The following is a 27,250-nucleotide window of genomic DNA, read 5'->3' on the forward strand; positions in this document are numbered from 1 at the left end:
TATTATGAAGATTTCTATGGATAAATGTGGATTGACTAGGGAAAGCCAGCATGGATTTTTTAAAGGCAAATTGCGTTTAACTAACTTGATAGAGTTTTTATCTTTGATAGAGATGAGGTAACAGAAAGAGTCAATGAGGGCAGTGCAGTTGATGTGGTGTATATGGACTTTCAAAGGCGTTTGAAAAAGTGCCGCTTAATAGGCTTGTCATCAAGATTGAAGCCCATGGGATAAAATGGGCAGTGGCAGCTTGGATACAGAATTGGCTAAGTAACAGGAAGCAGAGAGTAATGGTGAATGGTTGTTTTTCAGACTGGAGGGAGGTGTACTGTGGTGTTCCTCAGGGTTCGGTACTAGGACCACTGCTTTTCTTGATATATATTAATGACTTGGACTTGGGTGTATAGGACACAATTTCCAAATTTGCGGATGACACAAAACTTGGAAGTGTAGTGAACAGTGAGGAGGATAGTAATAGACTTCAAGAGCATATAGACAGGCTAGTGGCATGGGCGGACACGTGGCAGATGAAATTTAACGCAGAAAAATGTGAGGTAATACATTTCGATAGGAAGAATCAGGAGAGGCAATATAAACTAGAGGGCACAACTTTAAAAGGGGTACAGGAACAGAAAAATCTGGGGGTATATGTACACAAATCATTAAAGGTGGCAGGGCAGGTTGAGAAAGCAGTTAAAAAAGCATACAGGATCCTAAGCTTTATATATAGAGGCATAGAGCGCACAAAAGCAAGGAAGTCATGATGAACCTTTACAAGATATTGGTTCAGCCACAACTGGAATATTGAGTCCAGTTCTGGGCACCACACTTTAGGAAGGAAATGAAGGCCTTAGAGAGAGTGCAGAAGAGATTTACTAGAATGATTCCAGGATGCGGGGCTTTCGTTATGTGGATAGACTGGAAAAGCTGGGGTTGTTCTCCTTGGAACAGAGAAGGTTGAGAGAAGATTTGATAGAGGTATTCAAAATCATGAAGGGTCTAGACAGAGTAGATAGAGAGAAACTGTTCCCATTGGCGGAAGGCTCAAGAACCAGAGGACATAGATTTAAGGTGATTGGCAGAAGAACCAAAGGTGATATGAGGAAAAACTTTTTTACACTGCGAGTAGTTAGGATCTGGAATGCTCTGCCAGAGGGGGTGGTGGAGGCAGATTCAATCATGGCTTTCAAAAGGGAACTGGATAGGTACTTGAAAGGAAAAAATTTGCAGGGATACGGGGATAGGACGGGGGAGTGGGACGAGCTGGAATGCTCTTGCATAAAGCCGGCTCGGACTCAATGGGCAGAATGGCCTCCTTCCGTGCTGTAACCTTTCTATGATTCTATGATTCTTATGATTCTAAGTTCTTACAAAAGTAATATCTTCTACTTTCAATTCTAATTTTCACACAAGTTTTAAGGATCCTTCAGGTCACTTTTAAGGTTTTAATCATATCAAAGGACCTATGGACTTAAAAAAAATGCATCCAATATTACATCTCTACTTTGAATGGTGGAATGTAGTTTGAATTAAAAATCTGAAACAATACTTTCAAACACACCAGGGTAGCAGGATAATAAACCACAAGTTTAGAGTTATGAAGGGCAAATTTGGGGCAGGCATCAGGAAGTGTTTCTATACACAGAAGCTGATCAACAGCTGGAACAGCTAGATGTGGAGACTTTTTTTTACGCAGTGAGTTGTTACAATTTGGACTGCACTGCCTGAAAGGGTGGTGGAAGCAGACTCAATAGTAACTTTCAAAAGGGAATTGGATAAATACTTAATAAGGAAAAATTTGCAGCGCTATGGGGAAAGACCAGGGAAGTGGGACTAATTACATAGTCTTTCAAAGAGCCAGCACAGGCAGGTTGGGCCGAATGGCCTCCTTCTGTACTGTAAGATTCTATGACTCTATGACCATTGAACAGGTTGCCAGGAAGAGTGGTTGAGACCAGAATGCTGGACTCATTTAAGTAAGTGCCAGGTGTAAGAATGGGAAAATGACAGGGTTGGTATTCTGGATGAATGAGATAAAATGGACTGAGGGGTCTTTTCACCCAAACCTATGTGAGGGCCCATTTGCCCATGTCTTTGAACTGCTGTCTCCCACCAATAAGGTTATGAGTTTCACTCTCCCAGCTCTGCTTATCACTCAAGCTCACTTTCCTCAGTTGGGTGAATTTTACCAAATCTCGGACACACCATTGCACAGAGCGCCAGGCAGAGTGGTTCCACCTTGGCAGGGAAAAAAAGCTGGCATAGTCGCAATGATTTTACGAATATTTTGCACTACCAACGGGAATCCATTAAAATGATTGGGTGGGAAACTGTGGGGAGTAGGTTTATAATTTCACAATATGCATTCTTGGCTGGCAAGGCTCTCTAGCAGAAATGTGCCTTCATTAAACTATGATGTGGAGATGCCGGTGATGGACTGGGGTTGACAATTGTAAACAATTTTACAACACCAAGTTATAGTCCAGCAATTTTATTTTAAATTCACAAGCTTTCGGAGATTTTCTCCTTCCTCAGGTAAATGTTTCAAGATCTCCTTGAAGCCTACGCATTTATACATATTGAATAATACATGGTGTTTACAGACTGCCCCTGCAACTGCCCGTTGCCAAGGCAATCACCGTGTTCAGACAGAGAGGTGTCATCTGCAGAACCCCCGAATACACATTCAACAAAAAAACAAACAGGGAAAAAAAACAGAGAAAAAAAACAAAAAAAAAAAAAAAAATTATGTTTTTAATATAATGGGTCATTTGCTGGCTCTCTCTGCCTTCCGGATGTTTCTGCCTCTCTCTGTGTTTTTTTTCTCTGTTTTTTTTCCCTGTTTGTTTTTTTGTTGAATGTGTATTCGGGGGTTCTGCAGATGACACCTCTCTGTCTGAACACGGTGATTGCCTTGGCAACGGGCAGTTGCAGGGGCAGTCTGTAAACACCATGTATTATTCAATATGTATAAATGCGTAGGCTTCAAGGAGATCTTGAAACATTTACCTGAGGAAGGAGAAAATCTCCGAAAGCTTGTGAATTTAAAATAAAATTGCTGGACTATAACTTGGTGTTGTAAAATTGTTTACAATTCATTAAACTAACCCTTGTCTGGCTTTTGACTTACAATTAATGATTGTCACGGAGGTTATATGTGGCCCAATCCACGCTATCCTGGTGGCAAGAGAATAAAGAGGAAAAAAAACGAGGAGTAAAATAAAATTGTTTGAATTTTTTAAAATACAATTACAGGTTGAGTGCCTATAATAAAAGCCATAATCTCTTAAGCAAGTTCCTCTGGTTCAAGTAGCAAATCTGTTTTTTATATTCAGATATACTGCACAGGCCCATGATGCCAAATGTCCCTCAGAGGGGCAGCTATAAAATTTTTGAAAAGAATATATTTTATGCATTGTAAAAAAAACTGACCATATTTTGACATTTCACTGATCCTTGCTCAAGATAAGTTGATGAAAATATTAAATTTGTAATATTGAGGTTTACTCCGAGAAAAAAATTTAGACACATCAAATTCTGAGACACTGGATAATTCAAAATTAGTTAAATGTAATAGATGTTAGATTTCTCCCCCAGCTAACACTTAACCTGCTTTTCTCCATTGCCGCAAGGTCTTGATGTGACCATGGTGGAATTAAAATGATATACAATGAGGAATGGCTGAAAGCAGCAGCATCATTACTAACAAGCATCTGGCACTTACGAAACTAGGGTTCTATGGTTTTTTTTTTAAGAAGGCAAAAGGGCATACTTCTCAAAGAATTTTTAAAAAAACGGAAAGTAAAAGCACCTTTGATGCAATCTGAGATATCATCGGCTTTCAGTCAAAATAATCATAACTTCTTCAGTAGAAATCTAGGAAATGAAAATTTGAAATGCTTAAACTTAAAGGGCCCTTGGAACAGCTTCACAGAAAAAGGATTTTTTGTTTGTCCAAATATACCATGCTGTGGTATATCTTTATTCAGAACAGCTGCAATGGTATTCAGTTACAACAACAGGTAATCTGGAACGGCATCACTGAAACATATCGTGGATTTTAACCCCTTCCACCATGAATTGCTCCAAAGTGTGCTTTGTTTTTCCTGAGCAAGATTCCCCACAGTTTTTTTTTCCTTTTGCGGCTAAATCGACTGAGGATATTGGTCAATGATTAGTCTCAGGAGATGAAAAGCATCCCAAACTTTTTGGTGTTGCCTGCAATTTTTAAAATTAATTCTCAGGATGAGGGCAACACTGGTAAGGCCGCATATATTGCTTTCCCCTAGTTGCCCTGACAACTGAGTGGCTTGCTGGGCCACCTCAGAGGGTTTTAGAAGTCAGCCACATAATATGAGACTGGACTCGTGTAGGCTGGACCAGGTAGGGGTTGGCAGATTCCCTTTCCTTGAAGGACATTAGTGAGCCAGTTGGGTTTTTAATGACAATTCAGTAGCGTTCGTTGGTCATTTTTTCTCATGCCAGCCCACAAATGACCAGATTTATTGAATTGAATTGCACAATTTGCCATGATGCGATTCAGAGTTTAACATTCTTTGGGTTTCTTGTCCAGTATCATAACCACTACAATACTGTGATATCAATCACCTTTGTGCAGATATTGCGGTCTATCAAATGTCAAAGAAATATACTGGCTGGTAGTGCAAACCACTGCCAGCCAATATTGCTGGACTCTTATTCTGAGAACGTTTTACAGAAACATTTTTACTTTATTTTGGTGAGGGTGGGAAAAGAAACTTTGAGACTTATTCTGTTTTCAGATAAACCATAATAATATTGCAGCTCTTAAAACAGCAGAGGCACCTGGTACATTTTAAGCATTGCTATACATCACTGAGTCCAAGTTCTATACACTTATTCAACATATGAAACAAGCAGTATCAATGGGCAACAATACCAAGCCAGTTCAACTAGTATTCTTCACTTACTGATAATAGATTAGCAACTAATATCCCTCTCCTTCCATACCCAGTTAGGACCACTTATTCACATTGCTAAGGGTCATGATGGTTTATATTGCAACCAATTTATACCACAAGTTTTCAAAGTTTAAATTTTTGTCCACTTGTTTATGCAGATTGCAAACTACTAAGCTTATGTTTTTCATAATTTCACCCTATCCTGAAGTTACTTCCATCTATTTACATAATATGAAAATTAATATTCATGTTTTAGAACTCAAGATTTGAATTATGTAGAAAAGCTGGTACAAATGATGGTACTTTATTTTTGTGTACTTTTGCAATTAATTCAAGACATCAATCATCCTATTCATAATACAGTTGCTGCAGGTAAGTTAATTCAGTAGTGTGGGGCTTATTTATACCAGACTTGATTCCTATGTGTTCGACTCTACAGTTCATTCTCCTTCCAGCCCAAGACCTCCCCCAACCATGCTGTTTTCAGAGGCCTGCAAGATGGGCCAGTGCAATCGGCAGACATAGGTGCTTCTCCTTGACTGACCTACCAGGAGGTGCACTCAAATTGTTTGTGAGAAGCTCCTCCCAGACAGTTTTCTCTCCCTCCCACAGATGATCTGGCCAAAATTAACCTCTTAGAAACTTTTCCCATTTTGATTCATTTTACCTCAGCAGTCAGGTATTTACAGAAGGTACACAACAGGATATTGTGGTGCATTTCTTCGCAAACCACCAAGTGCTGTCGTGTCTCTGGATTACACCACATGTTGGCTTATTTCACAAGTTCAGTTTATTTTTTTAAACGCTAAGTGCCCACGCTCTCACGACAACCTCACTGACCACAGCCTCTGCTTATAGAAAGCAGAGGTTCCTCCACTGTTGCAGAATGTCTTTAAATACACACATAAATAGCTTGGCTGAATATGTAACTGCATGCCCCTGAAAAATAGAATATATAACGATTGAATGTAAATTGTTTTAAAAAACAACAAAAAACATTGCGCTACATGACAACTTTATTTTATGATATAGAATATTATAGCAGAAAACTGCTATATGCTCTGAGAGTAACTGAACCAAGATGTGGTAGGTAAGGGATGACTCCTTTGACCCAACTTCGATGCTACTATGAGACTCCCGTTTGGGTGTCTACAATTGGGATTTCCTTTGAGAATAGTGAGCATCGGAAATGCTGGTCCCATCCAAAAGTGGAATGGCCACTGTGCACAGTGTGGACCAGTATAAAACAGTGGACAAAAGTGCTCATCATTGGTTTTTATTACGTTAACAGTAAGCAAGTAAAGGATATGATAAAGGTTACATGCTTCTAATTGGTGGAAAGCATTGATGCAAGGAAGAGCAATATAAAAAGCTGCCATCACTAAGTACACAAGTGTGTGTGTGACATGAGAAATCTCATGGTTTTGGTTTCAGAAATGATCCACTGCAAATAAACCATCAATGATGTGTCCATACATGTTGTCTGATTCGGAAAAGTGATTTGACATCGTGTGACATCCTTTGAATTTCCACATTTACTGCATTTTGCTGTTCGAATACTGCAAATTTGGGTAAAAAGTCCCAGAAGCTGGTTTCTAGCTATATCTAAGCAATAAGAAATCACTTGCTGCAAGAAATCAATTGCCTAAGCATCATACTTGGAATTTCTTTAATATTAACAGATAGCTAATTAGCATCTTTGTCTTTTTCATTTAAGGTTATAACGATGAAGTCATTACCTTTAGTAAAATGGGTTCAAAGGTTGGTTGAATTCAGAAAAGATTAAAAATAACTGTATAGATATCATATGTGACCCAATGCAGGAATGTATTGAATTGTTTAGCAGCAGATGTCTAAAAGCAATACTGGGCGCATGGATGCAGAGCCACTTGAAGACCAGGGATGAGCAAGTGAGCGTTGCCAGGCCATTCTGTCGCTCGAAACATCCCCATCAGGCCTACTCCTGTCCTCACCTGACATGCACACTCTCCACTAGGAGTTACTGGTTGGAAGTCATGGCTGGGATTTTCTCTCTGCGAGAGCCAGTGCATCATATTTGTGGCGGGAGATCTGCCTTCAGCAGTGATGCTCCTTAACCCTGGCCAAGATTCTAGGGTCAGGCTTTTTGGTATAAGTGTGGTGGGCTCCCTGTCCTATGCCCAGGGGCCCAGAGAGTGGGGAAGAACAGCGGCAGGTCTGGGGTGCCAGCCGCAGTGTAGTGTGGCAGGTAGCTTCAGGGCTGGGTGCAGACTAGAGAGATTTTAATTTTTTTTAAAAGCACCTTAGTTTATGCAATCTATCGCTCTTTAATTTTTAAATTCCTCTCCTCCACTGCCCGGCGTTCCTGGCAGCCACAGCTGCTGAGGTGCGAATGGCGGGAAGTACGTCACATGATGCATTCCCGTCGATTGTGCCTAATTATAACACAGCTGGCCGTTTTTAGGCAGACATGTCCCTGGCATCGCTTTTGGCAGAAAGTGGCAGGGGCAAGCAAAGACTGGAGGAGCTTATGCCAAAGAATTTTCCAGCACATTCCGCTCGAGTTATTCTAGGGAGCTAGAAAATCTTGCTTCATTAGTGGGAACTATGGCTGATTTCTTTTCCACCTCCATAACCCAAGGGAACTGAAGCCAATTTCAGCATCCCTTCCACAACTCCTGAAAAGATCAATCAAATTAGCATTCAGTAGGCATTTAAGCTGTGACTTTCCTAGTCTGTATGCCTCAATTCTATACTGGGCAGTGCATCTACCAACTGATACATCGAGATACCTCTCTTTTTCTTGTCCCCTCTAAACTTGAGCTTATCAGGTGTCAGATGTGGCTCAGTTAGTAGCATTCTCACCTCTGATTCAGAAGGTTGTAGTTTCAAGTCTGACTCCATCCAGAGACTTGAGCACATAATCCAGGCTGACGCTCCAGTGCAGTACTGAGGGAGTGCTGCACTGTTGGAAGTGCCGTCTTTTGGTTGAGACATTAAACCGAGGCCCAGTCTGCCCTCTCAGGTGGACATAAAAGATCCCATAGCACTATTTCGAAGTAAAGCAGGGGAGTTCTCCCCGGTGTCCTGGCCAATATTTATTCCTCAGCCAACATCACTAAAAACAGATTACCTGGTCATTATCACATTGCTGTTTGCGTGAACTTGCTGTGCGCAAATTGACTGCCACGTTTTCCCATGTTACAAAAGTGACTACACTTCAAAAGTACTGTAAAGAGCTTTGGGACGTCCTGAGGTCATGAAAGGCGCTATATAAATGCAAGTCTTTCTATTTCTTTCTTTCTCAGTTGCCTTCAATACAAAGACATAACATTTGAGTGGACTTGGGTACTGCCCTATACAGAAATCTATCTGGAAGAACTTAAGCACATATTAACTACACCCAAGGGCTAGCAATCCCAACATCTGAGTAACATCATAGCAGGTTATTATCAGTAAGGATGAATCATGGGCCCGGCCACAGTATCAACCCCACCTGAACACAGTCAGCCGCGGCAGACAAAACTGTAGCTTTAATTCTTTGTTGAAAGATTGTTGTCTCTTCTAGTCAGGTAACCCGAAGCAGCAGCTGATGAAAAAAATGGGCGCTCAGCCAATTTCCAGGTTCCAGAGATGAGTTCAAGTTTGATTGGCCTGGTGTCAGTTTAGAGTGAAGACTGACTCAAAATCCAAACTGAAGGAATTGTTCCTCTCCAGTTGGCGGTGTTAATATCGACAACTGGGAGGTTTGAAGGCTCTGGCTTCATTTACACATTTATGCCACTTATGCAACATTTTTTACTGCTGTTTAAAGCTTCATATGATAGAGGATTGAATTCACCAATTCATTAACCTTTCATTTCTTTTACTAGTAAACGACACAAAGAAATTGAATAATGTAATGAAAATGGATGCATTTTCAAGTATGTTTGAACAAGACAGAAAATGCGTGAAAAGTGCTGATAGTAAACGGTAATTTTATTTTTGCAATTTTAACCTTGTTTCTGATTCCTGATCTTTGCTTTGCCCTATCCATAATGATCTCCTTCAGCTAATGGCCTGTGCTACGGACTTCCCTAGCGCTGCTGTCACCACTCCTCTGTATTCATGGAAGGCACACGTTTCAGGGAGAGCTCGCTCCCTGGCGATTTTCTTCCCTATCATGAAATGGAAGGCCCTGCTGTAAGTGAGCTGTTCTCTGAAGCAACCCGGTTAAGAATCGGTTAAATTCAGTCATGGAATGAATGAAGCAGCAGCTCGATCCACCAAATGCCCTGCACAGCAGAACAGCAAAGTCTGTGGGTTCCTGCCTTGCAATTTCCTCAAGTGACGAAGACCTGCTCTCATCTCGAGTCAGCGGGAGGAGACACCCAACAGAGAGCAGGCCCTTCCCCACAGGATGTGAAAATTGGCAGGTGACTCACCCAGGCCACTCTCCCACACCTCTTAGCTCTTAGCCACTGGTTACTGAGTTTAATAGAGCCCAAGAACGGTGCGTGGTGCTGGGGGAGGGGAGGAGGGGTGGAACTAAACAAACAGGGAACCGGAGACATTTTAAAAATGGGGATAAAATCACAGAATAAAAATAGGTATTCATGCTCCTAGCTGAAAATCGTCAAATCCTGGAGTCTACGTGAAGTTCTCGAAATCCATCACTCAATTACTGGAACCATCAGGACATCTCACATTAAGTGCCCATTTTTAAAGGAACATGTACAATCGGAAGCTTTTGCTCATCTCTATTTAAGACTATTGCATCAGTGCCCTGAAACCCTTATCTCTGCATTTTTCATGAGCATCCCTGTCTAGTGTCTTTTTTTGTGCAGTCAATAACATGTAACATCTGTGCACTGTCCTGTGCAGGGGAGTGGACATAAAGCAGAGATTCACTTAAATGTTTCAAACAAGTTTTTATCAAATTTACCGGTGAACCAAAAGACTAAAAGTGACGTCAAAAAGAAATAATAGACCTCAAATTGAACTCGCTGCTGTGATGAAGATTTCTGCACAATCACCACACACTGGGGATGGGAGTTAAAGAGCAATGTTAACATCACCGTGCTGTATCATTGAACACAACAGGAAGATATGGGTCTGCATCTTTAAAAACTAGAACTTCCTCCTGCAAAATAAAAATCTGGTAGCCCAGATTTCTGGTAAGCCATGTGCTGTGCACGTCAATTCATTTTATTGGCTATTTAATCTGATGCAGATTAAATAGGTCCATGCAGATATGAAGATCGATCTATTTTAGTTACCACAATCATTTCAGTGAGCATTTTAATGTTACTTCAGTGCCGAGAAAAATACCAACGTATTATTGGGCCATTTTTTTTAAGGATCACAGGATTAGTTGGATTTGCTTAGGTCGGGAAAGGGTTAATCCATTGATGAGCATAGGAGAATCTCCTCATGAAATGCAACCCCCTCCTCAAAAATGTTATGTTCCTCACAACGATTACAGCAACTTTAACCGAGAAATGTTTGATTGTTTGCTAGGATGCATGAATTCTAATTAGCCTCAACCAGAAATATGAGGGTATTATTTTTATACCTGGAAAATAAAATAAATTGTACATTCTTAACATTGCATAAGGCATTCAACATTTAAAGGGTGCTTTAAGGATTTTTTTGTCTCCCCCCACAGTAGCTGTTAGGAGTGTTCACTGTGTGACTGAAACTGATTATAAATGGGAGCTCGACTACTTACTGTTCAGGCAGTTCTTCTTTCTGGTCCCATTTACCTTCCCAGCTCTATCGATCTTGAGGAAGTACTTTGTGGCCGAGTAGAGCCTCCGCCATCGCACATCCCCCTGCAGGTGGTTGTAGCTGCGCGTGTGGCGCTCCAGGCTCGAGGAGCAGTTTGTAGCATCCAGCGTTAGCGCATCTTCGGACTCGCCGCGGCAGCTGGCGGACGCCGAGCAGGCCAGGGAAAACAGGAGGAAGCAAGCGAAGTGGGGCAAGGGGGAGACACCGCTGGTCAGCATCCATTTCCACATTGTAGTAAAATTCCGGGAATGGGATCTAGGAAAAGACACATACTGAAGCAGCAATGAATTCACCTGGGCAAAGCGAGAGTTCCTCACGCGGACTTCCCTTCACAACAATCTTTCCGTTAATGTCTCCGAGCTGCCCCGATGTTGTATCCATGACCCAGTCACACCTGAAGCATTAGTCCGATTGCCTTTAGTACTTCCTCAAAAAAAAATTGTGGAGTGTTCGAATGGATATGAAGTTTTCCCCCTTCTCTGGAGCTTGCTGAAATTTGTACAGGAAGGGGAAAAAAAAGGAAAACAAAAATAAACTTCAGTCTTGAGTTTGTCTGCTAATCTGAATTTGCCTCATTAAAATGAGAGCCTTGAGAGACTGCAGTGTGTGGGAAGGGAAGGTTGTGTTTTTATCAATGCCTCAGACACTACAAACTGCAGGCGGCTTGTCATCTGCTTACCATTCAACTGACAGCTGAGAAAGGGCTGGCCCTTTTCAGATAGGAGGATGTTTTTTTTGTCCTCTAACAGCCAGTAGTTTGTCGCCTGATGAAATGTCATCAGGAGGGTTGGGCATTCAGTCAAGTCACTTACTAGCAACAGCAAGCAGGGAAACAGCTTGCAGTGGTTATGGTTAACAGCTCACCTATGTGCTATCGACTTTAATGGCATTGTATAGCTTTCTTCCATGTCTCTTTCTCACAAACACTTCTCACATGTCTAACCGGCAACTGCTCTGTTGTTCTGATATTTAACAAAAAAGTCACATTTTTTTTACAAGTACACATGAGATCAAATGGTATTTAAAAATGAATTCTGCATCTCTTATATCACTGCAAAGAATTATTAAATGGGCATGAACATTTAAAACAACTTAAAATCTAAGTTCATGAAATTACCCTGTGGGAACTGATGTACGAATGCTAATACATTCATCTGAAATTCCTTTCTATGCTATTTTAGCAGCAGTGTTAGGGCTAATGGCACAGCTAAAATACGGGAGAGAGGAATTTCAGGCAAATGTGTTAGTGCTCAAATGTTGATTTTCCAGTGCCATTTCAGAGCCAAAGTACCTCGGTTTATTTTCTTAAAAGTTACACGGTATTGTGGATTTTCAAGCAGAATCTCAGATTTAAGAAAATGAGTTTTATGTCTTTTATTTTTTTCTCTCTCTGTCATCCAAAGACCTCCAAAGAATTGAAGTTGGTTTAATAAGAGGCTGATTTTGGACTGCTCTCTAGGGAGTCTCAAGACAGTGCTTTGCTGTTGATGTGTGTGAGAGCCACCGCAAATCTATCAGTCCTGTTACTCTTACTCAAAGAAAAAACAGCAGCTGGCTTCTCAAAACCTCCATTCTACTTTTGTTTCATGCGTCACAACTGGAAAGTGGAGGAACAAACAATTTTTCTTTTCACCTGGGTCTTCCATTAAAGTGATTTTTAAACTCTATTTTACTGCTTTGTAAACTATTGCACATCACAGAGTGTAATTATGTTTTCTTTTTTATAACCTTGGGCTTTGATTTCTTCTGGCGGTGCACTAGTTTAAAATAAACACATTAATGACTGTGTTAAAATAGCAAACAAAAGGAATTTTGCATGAATAAGTTAACCAGTGCACTACCAGAAGAAATTAAACCATTGGAAGTTTAAGAAAATCTTACCGTTCTTTATAGTGTGTATGTGTTTATAAGAGGATTCTTTAACTAATCTGATAAGTTGAAGTGGTTTAAAAGGCCTGACATTTGGCTCACCAACCAAAAGCTTATGACTTTGAATCCCAGGACTGACTGATACTCGGGGGTGCTCATCTCTGTTGGGGGAATGTGGTCAATTGGGCAGATAGTGCAGTACGTGGAACTGAACTGAACTGTCTCATACCAGGGATGGTTTATCCAAGGCAAATGATGCATCTTACTGGCCAGTCATAAAGTGATATCAGAGAGTCAGGGATGTAATACAGAAACCTTGCTCACTTTGAGTATTTTACTTTGGTTGTTCCCCTCCCCCACCTTTCCCATATAACCTCTTAAGTTTCCTGTGTTCTCAATCAGTATGTGGTGGGGAAAGCCTAGCCTTTTTTTTTCCTTATGTTTTATAGTCCTTTTGACACTGTGGCTTTTCAAGGGAAGACACACCCATCAAATAGCCTGGCTAAGAAGTGATGAACCTCATCAAACATATTGGTTGACAGGCTCAAGTGTCACCCACAGCTGGGACTCGGGCTTACAGCTACAGTGACGTGAAGGAGCCATCTTAGCTATGCACTACTGGACGGCTCTTCTGTCAGCTCATGTACATTCAAAGAGAACCATGTCTTTTACTTCCAACCAATTATATCCATGTCACATTCACTTCCAGTATCAAAATCTTCCTTCAGTAAAAAAAATCTGCCAATCTCTCTCCTGTTTGTCCATCACAGTAACCTTGTGAGGTGAGAAATCACAGTAACATTGTGAAGTACAATATTTGAAAAGGTGAAGAAAATGATTATTTTTAAACTTAAAAGTATTCACACAATAGTTTTGACTTTTGTTGAAGATGTAAATTTGACATGCTCCTATCTAATAAGCAGCTGATGATCCATTTGCTAATACCCTGAATGGTTTGGTGGCAGTTTGAGTTTGAGTGTTAGGCATGAATTGAGATTATTTGTAAAGCACACACATACACAGGTTGAAAACCTTAGAGGCATCCTCTTTAGTCTTAAAGTGGTTTTTAAATCACTGCCTGAAATTGTTTAACCTTATGCTGTTTATTCTCTAAACATTTGCAGCATAGAAATTATTATGTGCAATAATATTTTAAACAGTTTTAAGCCTTCGTTAAAATAGCAGACTGAAAACAGTCATACAGATGTATTAAGCTTTCTGACACTAACATCGCAAAACTGTAATTTCTAGGTTTATAGGTCAGAATCGATTCCTAGAAATCAGATGTTAAACGCAACAATGTTTGCTTGTGATTACGGTGGTTTGGTAATCTGACTTCAGTTACTTAACCAGCCTTGATACAGTCAGAGTTGATGTATAGCACCATGCCTGTGTAAATGGAACTTGTTTATATGTGCGACAACTTAATGTTTGCTGAAGATTTATGTTTTAGCAGTAGGAGTTAAGAAGAAAATGTGGGCGTGTGTTTTTCCTGCTGAGATGTTACAAGCACAGTTATTTTCCAGAATGAACAAGCAGCAGCATCAACGTTGTAATTTGAATACCCGATGACAGTGTGTTACAAGACCGTTACAGTTCTCATGTCATAGAACACAAAAGCATAACTTGAATGGGTTGATATCTGAAGCAGATCCCAGGGTTGTGTTACAAGGCTTAAAACACACAGCGGGTCATCTGGGGGCAAGTTTCTGGAGACTCCACTCCTGGAGTATTGTTCAACAGGAACACAAGTGGGCGAATCAGGAGTGCTGACCTATACACACAATTCTCCGATCCACCTATCGAGTGACAATCCACACCAGGAGCAGCCTCTTCAAAAATCACCCCTCTGAGTTTTTTTTATATAGAATATGTAGAATTAATCTTTTGTTAAAGAATATAAAGAAATTAATTGAGAAGAAACAAGGAGCAATATACATTCCACAATGAGGAAGCCTTCATATCTCAAAGTGACATAGCCACAAGTGAGTAATGGGTACCGTCCTCCGGATGGCACAGAACGTTCTTCATTGTGTGTTCAGTTCGTGCCACTTGTGAAGATTTATATTGTGATTAAATCCCAGACTTACTTCAACCGTTTGCATATATCTTAATCTTACTGTTGCTCTGAATTCTCCCCTTACCATGCAGGGCAGATCTCAAACCACTTGTGACAACAGTAAAGCAGTTACTTCCGAGACGCAATCGCAACTTTAATTATCTGGCCACCGAGCTTCCCTAATGTAAAATTTGCATCGCCAAGGCTGTACGATGGCACTGAACTTTTAACCCACTTGCAGCCAGAGCAAGATGTCAGCCTGCATGGTCTGGCACCACTCCTGCCATTTGTTTACATTTGCTACCACTGGTATTGTACTTTCACCAGCAAAGACAGAGAAGCCATATTCAGGTAGGTCAATGTGGTGCCAGGTGCACTGCCACTCCTTTGTCTTTATAAGAGCTAGAGTTGGTGCTGTCTGTGATGAGCAATAGCAAGTACCATTAAATACATTTACAAGTTCTAAATATAATTAGTTACTTTGACATTGCAACTCTGAGGAGTTTTTAGGCACTTTTCTCCAATCCCCAGTTTTAAGTTGTAATATCGATTAGTGATTAATGCAGGTGCAATACCTGCTCAACACAACTTTCACAATGCAATTTTTGTTGTGCCATTACATAGAATTACATACTATGTACAGTCCAGAAACAGGCCATTCGGTCCAACTGGTTTATGCCAGTGTTTATGCTCCACACGAGCCTCCTCCCACCCCTCTTCATCTAACCCTATCAGCATAAACCTCTATTCCCTTCTCCCTCATCTGTTTACCTAGCTTCCCCTTAAATGCATCTATGCTATTCGCCTCAACTATTCCTTGTGATAGCAAGTTTCACTCGCTGGGTAAAGAAGTTTCTCCTGAATTCCTTATTGGATTTATTAGTGACTGTCTTCCTTACTCTCTTGAATTTTGCTGGATCCTTGGACACCAGCCACCCTGTAGCATGTCTCCAAAGTAGCCATTTTCTTTTTGTCAGCCTATGTAAACTTGCAGGCTATTGGGTCATGGAGGGCATTGCAGTTGGGCTTGATCCCATCCTCACCCCATGCTAACATTTACCAATATTCCGAATGAAATCACAGAATAGTGATCAGGAATGGGAAGCCCGACTGATTTTGTTTCTCCCTCCCCAACCCAGGATAACGAGACCAATTATTATTCCTCTACTATTGGCTGGCTGAAATGAGCCAATTCAGCACATGCCAGGGATTAAACCTGTGATCTTCCTGATCTATGTACCTCAGTTCCACCAAAGCATCCTTCCATAAAAGGGACATCCCCACTCCTGATATGACTAGAGCAATTAGATAATAACATCAAAGCAAAACAGATTAATTGATTATTCATGTCATTGTAGTTTGTAGAGCATTGCTGACACAGGAAGGCTGCCATGTTTGCCTGAATAATAGCAATCACTGCACATCAAAGGTAATCCATTGTCAGAAGTGCTTTAAGGCACGTTGACAACGCAATAAAGTGCTAAATAAACACAAATATTAATATTTATTATTATTTTGCTTTCATTTCAAAGGAAGGAAAATTCATTAATAGATCAGGTAAAATGCCCTTTGCCTTTTTCCTGAGGTTTTTAGTAGCCCTCTTTTTTGATGAATCTTTGTTTTAAAAAATTGAAGCTGCTATGCAATTGTATAATAATGTTTTTTTTAAAAACAAAAGCTTCTCCTGATGGCTCAGTGAGATTATCCAATGACTAGCTAGTTAATACAGATTAGGATGGGTCCTGGGTTCAATCCCCATCTCTGCTCAATTGATTGATATCAACAAGGGAAAATGGTAGAGGTATAGAATCTTACTGCACAGAAAGAGGCCATTATGGTACTGTGAGTGGTTACAGTAGCCTTGGGTGAGGGAAGTAAACATAATTTAGAGTGCACACCTCTGATGGAAATGCATGTGTATAGACATTGGGTGAGAACAGGATCAGACTTACAATGTCCCCTGCAGTTGAATAGCCTGCTAACACTCATAGTCAATGGCAAGATTGGACAAAAGGTTGTTCAGACAAGGTACTGCAGGTCAACTAACGCACCCATGTCGAAACCTTCAAGAGAAAGGGGGAAAAAATTGGTAAGGAAAATAATCAAAAATAGTTACCACTTTACTAAAACCAAAGGGCCATCATCAAAACAAATAGAAAAATGTGCAGTTCAGTGTACAAAGTATTTTGCGTGACCATTTCCTAAGCACAGTCCTTTAAATATTCAATTCATTTTCAGACAGTAATTTCCTATTCTGAGCTCCATTATTCATTCTTAGTCAAAATTAATATATATTTTTTCAAAAGGAGTAATATTAGGCAGTTCCACAGAGCAGTAGGCTTCAGGTTCTCGTGGAGCTGCTGAGTAGAAGCCAGGTGTCTGCCCACAAGGAGGAAGGGTAAACTATATGGGGATGCTTGGTTGTAAGGAGTATCGGTGATAGCTGCTAACCTCACCCTCTAAACTACAGAAATTGAATGGCCCCGGAGGACAAGTAAAGAGAGACAACCCAAGGAAAAAGAATGTTACATGCATCAAAGGAGAATCTTATTCTCCAAAAATAGTCATGATTGCAACCTTGCCAGTAATGCTTGCTGGCCCTAGGATGGTGGGAATGAATTCTAATGCAATTCCAATTCGTACTATTTCCACAGTTGCAAAATTAAAACCAAGGAATATCAAGAATCATTTCAATGTTTTTTTAAAATCATAACGTGTGATGTATTAGGAGTCATTGACCTCAGAATGAGGGTGATAACAACTTTGGAATGAAAATGCTTACACTAAGACAGCAGAAAGGGAAGATGCTATGAAATATAAAAATTATTAGCAAATCCTCTGTGGCATTACTCGGATGTGTCCACGGTTCAGCTGTTTTGTGTAATGCACAATCAGCGCCATTATTTTTCAAACCACTTTCCCAGTTTTTGATTAGTGAGTTTCCTACCGCTTCAGTTTTGACTTGCTGCTGTTTTACTTTGAACCAAGCAGCAACTTGTGATGGCTGAAGGATGGTGGCTAGAAGTGTAAAGATTGAAGAATGATGTCTGAAGTGTGACTCTTATAGCAGGTGCATGCTATAAGATATTTAATATTATATTTTCTAGACATGAGGTCTGCTTAGACTCAGTGATATATTTCAAAATCAAATGCAATATCAGATATCTTTGGCTCCCCAGAGATCATGAGTATCTCCAGTCCTTTTCTAACATTTTCTTATTAATTTCACCACAAAAAATGAGGGGTATGAATACCATAATCAATTTTACATAAAATTGCATAGAATTTACAGCACAGAAAAAGGCCATTTGGCCCAACTGGTCCATGCTGGTGTTTATGCTCCACACGAGCCTCCTCCCGCCCCTCTTCATCAAACTCTATCAGCATAACCTTCTATTCCTTTCTCCCTCATGTGTTTATCTAGCTTTCCTTTAAATGCATCTATGTTATTCGCCTCACTCTTTGCTGGAGCAAGTTGCACATTCTAACCACTCCCTGGGTTAAGAAGATAAAGAATTTATGGAATTGGAACAATTTTTGTTGCTTTCAGCTGATACAGTAGTTATCTTAGATTATTTTGACTGCCACTTTATGAATGTTGAGCTTTCGTTTTCTGCACAATGTTATATTACATTTTTATTGAGAAACCTGGGTGAGGGAGCAAAGTCCATAGTGCAGGCCATTGATGGCTGAACGGAGTAGGAGAGAAGATTAGATAAATCAAGAAATAGTGGCTAGATGACACCAAGCTTGGGTTTTCAAAACTTGTAGGTTGTTGGAGGAAAAGACGAATAAGAGAGATGAATGTTGAGCTCCTAAGAAAGAACAAGTTAGATTAAAAGATGGCGTGGTGATTCTCGATTTCAAAACAATGAGGATATAGTTAAGGAGAGCAAGTGAACAGGATGTATTTAACGATTAGAAAGAATATGTTACTTTTGTAGTCTTTCCACAAGTGTGACAGAGATACTAGAAGAGCCTCCCTGGATGTGGAGAGGAGCAGTATGTTGAAGAGAGAAGTATCTGGTATGAACATAGAAACTGAGCTTCTACAAGGTAGCTTTCGAAATGGCGGAGCTGTGGAAACTCTATTTGAGGTCAGAGAAGTAGCAAGGTCAAGAATGTCATTCGGTGAAGGACTAAAAGCTGAGTTCACCAAAGGTATAAAGTGATAATTATTATTAATTTTAATGGATGGAAAATTTATCCTTGTATCTTCTAAGAATTGAAAGAAACTAAATTTTCATTGTTCTATTAAAGGGCACAGAGGAACATAAGAAAGGTCAAAGACAACAAAAAGACATTCAGTCTAATGAAGCTCAACCCCTTGGTATTTTAACTCTCTAATTACGTTATCCAGTACCTTTTGAATATCTGTTGTGTTTTCCTGAAAGATCAATATTTAATAATTCAACACATGCACTATAAGAAGAAGGAAGGTGGTGTTCAGTGAGGGAGTGTGAGCTGAAGGAAATATAAAGTATTCTACAGACACATAAATAACAAAAGATAAACCAGGATAGGGATAGGGCGACTAAGGGATACAGAAGATAAACTCATAGGTAGTGACAGTGAAATGGCAAAAATATTGAATGACAAAAATATTTTGCCTCAGTATTTACCAGAGAAACTAACAGGGTGGACATGACATTAAAAGAAGAGATCAAAAAAGATATCAATACATTTAAGATAGAAAGGAGAAAAATAATAGATAAACTAGTCAAACTTAGAGAGGATAAAACCCCTGGTCCGGATGGATTGCAGCCACGCATATAAAAAGAAGCTAGGGAAGAAATAACAGAGGCACTATTATATATATTCAAAAATTCATTAGAAAAGGGAATAGTGCCAGGGTACTGGTAGACAGCTAATGTTACTCCTATATTTAAAAAGGGAAATAGAACAAATCCAGGGAACTATAGACCAGTTAGCTTAACATGGGTGGTAGGAAAGATAACGGAATCTTTACTCAAAGATGTAATAGAAAAATTTCTAGAAACCGGAGATATAATAAAGAATAGTCAGCATGGATTTCAAAAGGGAAGATCATGCTTAACCAACCTTATTGGATTCTTTGACGAAGTAACAGAAAGAATAGATAAGGGAAGTGTAGTAGATGTAATATACTTGGATTTTCAAAAGGTCTTCATTAAGGTAATTAATAATTAAGGTTATTTTTTAGTATTTATAATTAATTTTAATATGGATAAGTGTGAAGTGGTGTATTTTGGTAGGAAGAATAAGGAGACCACATACTCGTTGGAAAATAAGAGTCTAAATGGGATAGAGGAGCAAAGGGATCTAGGAGTACAGATTCACAATTATTTAAAAGTAGCATCGCAGGTTAACAAGGACATAAAAAATGCATGATGTGGAGATGCCGGTGATGGACTGGGGTTGACAATTGTAAACAATTTTACAACACCAAGTTATAGTCCAGCAATTTTATTTTAAATTCACAAGCTTTCGGAGATTTTCTCCTTCCTCAGGCAAATGTTTGCCTGAGGAAGGAGAAAATCTCCGAAAGCTTGTGAATTTAAAATAAAATTGCTGGACTATAACTTGGTGTTGTAAAATTGTTTACAATAAAAAATGCAAACAAAGCACTGGAATTAATTTCCAGAGGAATAGGCCACACTTAAAGAAGTATTGTGCATAGTTCTTGTCTCCATATTACAAAAAGGATATAGAGGCACTGGAGATGGTGCAAAAAAGATTTACAAGGATGATACCAGAACTGAGAGGTTATAACTATTAGGATAGACTGAACAGGCTGGGGCTCTTTTCTCTAGAAAAATAGAAGGCTGAGAGGTGACCTGATTAAAATTATGAAGGGATCGATTGGGTAGATATAGAGAAGATGTTTGCACTTGTGGGGAGTTCAAAACCAGGGGCCATAAATATAAGATAGTCATTAATAAATCCAATAAGGAATTCAGGAGTAACTTCTTTACCCAGAGAGTAGTTAGAATGTGGAACTTGCTGCCACATGGAGTAGTTGAGGCAAATAGAATAGATACATTTAAGGGGAAGCTAGATAAGTACATGAGGGAGAAAGGAATAGAAGGTTATGCTGATAGGGTTAGATGAAATAGGGTGGAAGGAAGCTTGTGTGGGGCAGAGACCAGTTGGGCCAAATGGCTTGTTTCTGCGTGGTAAATCCTATGTAATTCTATGTAAAAGGTGCTATTTAAATACAAATTGTTATTATTAAATTACTGAGCTGAATTCAAAATCTGTCTGTCACACAGGAGTGCTTCAGCTTTATGTTAGCACAGTACCCTTACATATTCAAGCCAGTAACACCTTTAAACTAGTAATCCCAATAATGTCACCAGAACTCAATGTTTGAAATAGAGTCATCATTGTTTTGAACAATCAACAGGAGTACACAAATAAATGTTTAAGGAACTGGTAGTTCTTTGTAAATGTTTGATTTTTTTTCTTACTCATTTCAATTAAAATTGTTTCACTTACATAGCTAGCTCCACTCATTGTAATTTAAAATATCATAAGATCCTATCTTGCTTAATAGCAAAAGGTTTTGAGCATCAGTTTAGTCCATGGGGTCATTTAGAATCTCTTAAAACCCATACACCTCACAAGAGTAACATTGCTTCAAATTGTTTTTATTTTGTAATTCTCTGCACTGCTTTTTAAAAAAAAAAATTGGAATTTTTTTCCCCGCCTCTTCTGAAAGCAGCAATTCCTTGCTGAGGCCCAGTTCCATAGTTGGATGGCTATGGCACCTCATCCAATTGTCCAATCCTCAGGTGTAAGCCTCGTGAGTGTCAGTAGGCTATTGAACATTAAGGGCATCACAGCCAAGGTCAATCCTGCCGTCACATGCACACAACTTCCAACAGGAACCACTAGACAATCAGCAGGAGTGAGATTCCGTCTCTAGCCCTGGGATGTTGAGGCCAATGGAGCAGCAACATTGCCTCTCTGGCTGAGAACTGCTCACCTAGAAATCAAACCTAGGATCTTCCTGGTTTGTATGTTTCTGTCCCACACCGCGAGCACAGTGCATAAACCCCAGATGATGCGTTTAGCCCAACAGGGACCTAGAACAACAACAATGTGCATTTATTTAGTGCTCCTCAAGCTCAGAAAGACATCACAGAGCACGTTACAATAAGGATATGATGGACATTCAACATGGGGAAAGTAGAAGGAAATGTAGAGGCTAAGATAAGGAACCAAAGGCACAGTCAAAGAGCTGGGTTTTAAGGAGGTTTTTGGAAATTGTGGGGAGAGGAGGTCGGGGGGAGGGGTGGGAGTGGCCAGTTGGAGGGAACTGGGTAGAGAATTCCAGAAGACAAGAGTGTATTTCTTTAGGGAGAGATGTTATTTAGTATTTATGAATATGTATTTGAAAACACTATATATTGGATAGTCTATAATGCAACCCACAATGTATTCTACAACAGTTATATTTGCCTTAAATCTGTTGAATGCTGTTAGCTTTATTCTCAAATTACTTTAAATCAGTGAATTTGTGAACTGGAAAATACATTTTATTGTAACTTTAGGATTCCCCAAGGGGGCGCAATTAGACTTGTATGGATTGAATTGGGGCAAGCACAATACAATTAAACTTGTATGTAGAATTGTAAACAATTTTACAACACCAAGTTATAGTCCAGCAATTTTATTTTAAATTCACAAGCTTTCGGAGGCTTCCTCCTTCGTCAGGTGAACGATGTGAACCTGACGAAGGAGGAAGCCTCCGAAAGCTTGTGAATTTAAAATAAAATTGCTGGACTATAACTTGGTGTTGTAAAATTGTTTACAATTGTCAACCCCAGTCCATCACCGGCATCGCCACATCATGACTTGTATGTAGAAGCCACACAAGAAACATAACATTGCAATGGGATATTATAGAGAGTACTACAGTGAAGGGATGTTGTTTTTTCATTAATGGAGGTAAGTACTCTGTTGCCTGGATTTTCTTGCAGGCAGTCATTTTGCCACACAATGCTGCAATGGTTTTATATGGTAGTAGCAGTAACGATCAGGTAAAACCATTTTCCTGATGGAGCCCACACAGGTGGTAATAGTTTATTGCCTGTGTGTGCAGAATACAATAATTGGGAGACAATGGAACTTATACCTAATGCCCATTGTTCTGCTTTTTATTAATCAGCAGAGACAGAGGCCAATAGAATTATTACTTATCACCATGCTGTCTACATATTTTTTAAAGTCCTTTATTCACAGTTGGAGCCTGTTTCTCTGTGTTCAAATGGCATGGGATGGTTTCTTTCCCCTAGTTCTCTCCTCTCTTTTCCTCAATTGTAAACAATTTTACAACACCAAGTTATAGTCCAGCAATTTTATTTTAAATTCACAAGCTTTCGGAGGCTACCTCCTTCCTCAGGTGAACGATGTGGAAATCTGAGGAAGGAGGTAGCCTCCGAAAGCTTGTGAATTTAAAATAAAATTGCTGGACTATAACTTGGTGTTGTAAAATTGTTTACAATTGTCAACCCCAGTCCATCACCGGCATCTCCACATCTTTTCCTCAAGGCATTGACTCTGTTGAAAAGGCAGCATTTAGGAGCTTACCAATGTGGCCATGTTTTTTATATCTGAACCTAGACAGTGAATTATTGGAAGGCCATGGGGGGCATCGCAGCCAAGCTCCATCTTTTATTCACTCGGGGATGCTGAGCTCAGTTGTAGCAACACCACTGCTGCATCAGTTGAGACCAAATAACTCAGTAGAGCCCGGGGATTCAACCTAGAACTTTCTTGATGTGTGTGGCTCAGTACCATACTAGGCAGTGCATTTACCTACTGAGCTATTGGGGGGAGCCTCTATGGGAAGAATATCTAAATGTTCCATTGTAGCCCATAGTTTGCCATTAAGTCACATGCTTCTCTCTCTCTCTTTTTGCTTTCTGTATGCACCATTCATTATTTTAAGCATTAGAATCGCTGAATAAGACAAATTTTAAGTAGTCTAAAAAAACAGGCTTACTGCCTGTAGTGAATAATAGCTGCAGTGGAAACTTTACTGTTCTCTGCTGGCGGTAAGCTCTTATTGCCCACCCACCGAACAATCCAGCCCCTTAGTCTCTTTGTCGTTTGTGGTTTTGTATCAATCAGGTTAAAGGAGAGAGACATAACCAATGCACTTCTAAGCACAACTGCTCCCCTTTGCATTCTCCTACATCTGTCCCCAGCACATTCCAGGGAACAAACAAGCTCACTACTGTATGCGTCATAATATTAGCAATGATTTTCTAAATCAGATGCAGAGAAGTGAACCAGAAATTATATTGTATTTAGCACTGAGAAGTAGTTTATTTTTAATCTCTGTTGTAATTCCACTAATTTTAGAGCTTTGTTTCTTATGCTCTTCGGATTATAGTGCCCGTCATTACTTACAGCATACTTGTTGCAGTTGCTGCATCTTAGCACAGTTTTCACTGTGTTAGCTGATCTCAAGCGAGGCAGCAGTGGTGTTGCCACTGACTTCAGCAACTGTAACTTAAAAGCAAACTCATTGCACAATCTCCTCCTCTGACTCAATCTCTCCCAGCACCTCAAAACAATGGAACTTTCTGATTGACTTTGTCTTTTCTCCTACTCTTTACAACCTTGATGGTCTCTTGCAGTGTTGACCTTGGGTTTCTCAATGGTTTAAAAAAAAAGACTACTATTTTTATCGGAATATAGAATACCTGTAGAATTCCCCAGTAATCAATTTAAGATTCATCCTCGATCAAGCTGCAGTAATGAGATCATACGGCATTGATCACCTCATGCCAATGTTATCTAGGGTTGCCAACTCTGGTTGAATGTATCCGTGGAGGTTTCTTCACACAACCTCCTGCCTCCAACTGCCCCACCCCCTCTCTATTATTTACATTTAGGCCAAGTCCAAGGGAGTCCAAGAGTGATGGCAGCCATATTCAATGACCATAAAGCACCTTCAAACACAGGGCCAGTTATTTGCAGTTGTTCATGTTTTATGATGAGTGCTAAGGTTAGTATTGAGTGACAGTAAATCAATTTTAAAAATTATTGGATTGTTTTTAATGTATACAATGCAGGTCTGGTGTTGGAGCAGTTTAATATTTTTTCTTGATCCAATTTTCTCCCCATCTGTCCTTTCTTCAAGGCATCGACTCCATGTTGGGTCACACTTCCATAGTACTGGTACCTTTTAGTACATTGTGCAACTAGCCATTATTCATCCATGAGGCTTCACAAGCTATTTGACTTCAAGGGCATCATAGCCATGCCCAATGCTGTAATGAACAACAACTTACGTTTACATAGTGCCTTTAATGTACTGAAACATCTCAAGGCGCTTCACAGGAGCATTATCAGACAACAATTGGCACTGAGCCAAATAAGAAATTAGGACAGGTGGCCAATGCTTGGTCAAAGAGATAGGTTTTAAGCAACATCTTAAAGGAGGAGTGAGAGGTGGAGAGGCAAAGAGGTTTGAGGAAGAAATTCCAGAGCTTAGGGCCTAGATGGCTGAAGGCACGGCTGCCAATGATGGGGCGAGGGAAATGGGGGATGCACAAGAAGCCAGGGTTGGAGGAATGCAGAGTTCTCAGAGGGTTGTAGAACTGTAATCAACCAATGTCTACACAAATGCACTTGCAGAAGGGGTCAATAGATTAAAATTGGGGACCCTGGATGATTTTTCCCACTTTCTTTCCTTGATTTAGGGTTGCAGATGCCAAGATTAAAAAATTAAAGGGGCTCCAATAGGTCCATAGGAACCTTTTAAGTTTGCAAACAAAAAATACCAGTAACTACACTTCAAAAAGTAATTTATTGGCTGTGAAGCACTTTTAGGCATCCTGAGGATGTGAAAAATGGTATATAAATGCAAGTCTTTCTTTTTTAAGCTTTTATTTAATTTAATTTTCATTTTAAAATGTAAAACGTTCACTTGGCATCAGTTGTAGCTGATATGCAGGTAGTGCAAAGCTCAGTTGACATGAGACTTTCTCCTCACAGTGGCCTCACACATGGAGTCCAAACCCAACCTGAGGTCAGTTTTGACTTCAGTAACAATGTACATTTTAGAAATATAAAGGACTGCCTGGTACTTTTGGTTAAAGCACTGCCTTTTCAACTGTCAGGTCTGTGTTTGAACCCAATTAAAACTAATGGGATGAAAGTTGTCTCTCTTCAGTGATTGGAAAGCTACTTTTATATTGGCAATTGTTTAGCTTGGATTGAGGGAGAACAGTATCTATAAACCAGCTCTCTGCTTTAGCATTGCTAAACCTATTTCCCTTGCCAGACGTAGGTAGCTGTAAGCAACATATGAAATTGTATAATTTTTTTTACAAGTGGTCACAGGCGCGATCAGTGGTTCTGAAACTGAGTGAGAAAGTTGGCTGAAACTGTGCAATTTGTTGTCTGTGTGCATTAGTTGGACACCCCTATTCTGATGCACGAGGATGTCACAACACACAGTCATTGAGGCATTTAAGAGAAAGCTAGATAAACACATGAGGGAGAAAGGAATAGAAGGATATGCTGATAGGATTAATGAAGTAAGGTGACAGGAGGCTCATGTGGAGCATAAACACCAGCATGGACCATTTGGGCCGAATGGCCTGTTTCTGTGCTGTGATGAACTCTACCTGTCACTCTTATTGTCTTATTTAAGCTATTGTAGTGACTACTCTCACATACATTTTCTAAAATTAATATAAAATTCAAAACATTTGTTTTGCAAATTTCAAAACAAATACCTGTGAAGTGTAGTCACTGTTGTAATGTAAGGAGTGGCAGCCAATTTGTACACTGCAAGATCCCACAAACAGCAATGAGATAAATCTGTTTTAGTGATGTTGGCCGCGACACCAGCAGAACTCCCCTGCTCTTCTTCGAATAGTACCATGGGATCATTTAATGTCCACCTGAGAGGGCAGACAGGGCATCAGATTAACATCTCGTCTGAAAGATGGCACTTGAAAAGGAAAACATTTGCAGGGTTATTGGGAAAGAGCAGGGGAGTGGGACTAATTGCATTGCTCTTTCAAAGACCTTGCTTGAAGTGCATAGCTGGCGCAGCAGAGAAGACATGCCACTATTTCACAATGTTGGATCATTTTTTTAAAATTGTAAACGTCGCAAGGGTGCAGTCCCTAACAGGGCAAGTAAGTGGGACAGGCACAATGGGCGGAATTGCCTCCTTCTGTATTGTATGATTCTGTGGCACCTCTGACAATGTGAGCATATGCTCAGTACTACATTGAAATGCTCAAGACTCTGGAGTGAGTCTTGAACCCACAATCTTCTGACTCAGAGGCTGCCATTGAGTCAAAGATCACACCTAAACTTAAGCACAAGGCCCTTCAAGTGTGTACAAAGGGTACTGTTGCAGTTTAATTGGCTAAAACCATGTACTTCCCAGCACAGAGCACTGGTAAGACTCTTGCTGCATGTCTAGACAGCACCTTCCCATTAAAGCATTGGCTTGCAGAGCTGCCTAGGGATGAATGGGAAGAATGCCAGCCTTCAGTGACATGTCTACCCATCCAGATCCTATCAATAAGAAAAGCTGTTTGGTCAATCATGAACAGCACCCTCGAATGCTACCATCGTGCCTGGCTCAGGTATCAGATTACCGAGTCTGCTACAGAGC

At 40.0% G+C, this 27,250-nt stretch overlaps 1 protein-coding gene across 3 annotated transcripts in view; it reads right to left on the reverse strand.

Moving 5' to 3' along the window:
• Window positions 1-27,250, reverse strand: part of fgf22 (fibroblast growth factor 22) — a 165,704-nt gene that overhangs the window by 82,834 nt on the left and 55,620 nt on the right. For 2 of the 3 annotated variants that reach the window (XM_067968358.1, XM_067968357.1), the window contains exon 2: window positions 10,630-11,177. In XM_067968358.1, the coding sequence (XP_067824459.1) occupies window positions 10,630-10,918 (289 nt within the window). In that variant the 5' untranslated portion in view covers window positions 10,919-11,177. Of the gene's footprint in view, window positions 1-10,629; window positions 11,318-27,250 lie in introns of those variants that run through there. The other variant, XM_067968359.1, reaches the window with a different exon arrangement.

This window comes from Heptranchias perlo, chromosome 29 (assembly GCF_035084215.1).
Source record: "Heptranchias perlo isolate sHepPer1 chromosome 29, sHepPer1.hap1, whole genome shotgun sequence".
NCBI classification, from domain to species: domain Eukaryota; kingdom Metazoa; phylum Chordata; class Chondrichthyes; order Hexanchiformes; family Hexanchidae; genus Heptranchias; species Heptranchias perlo.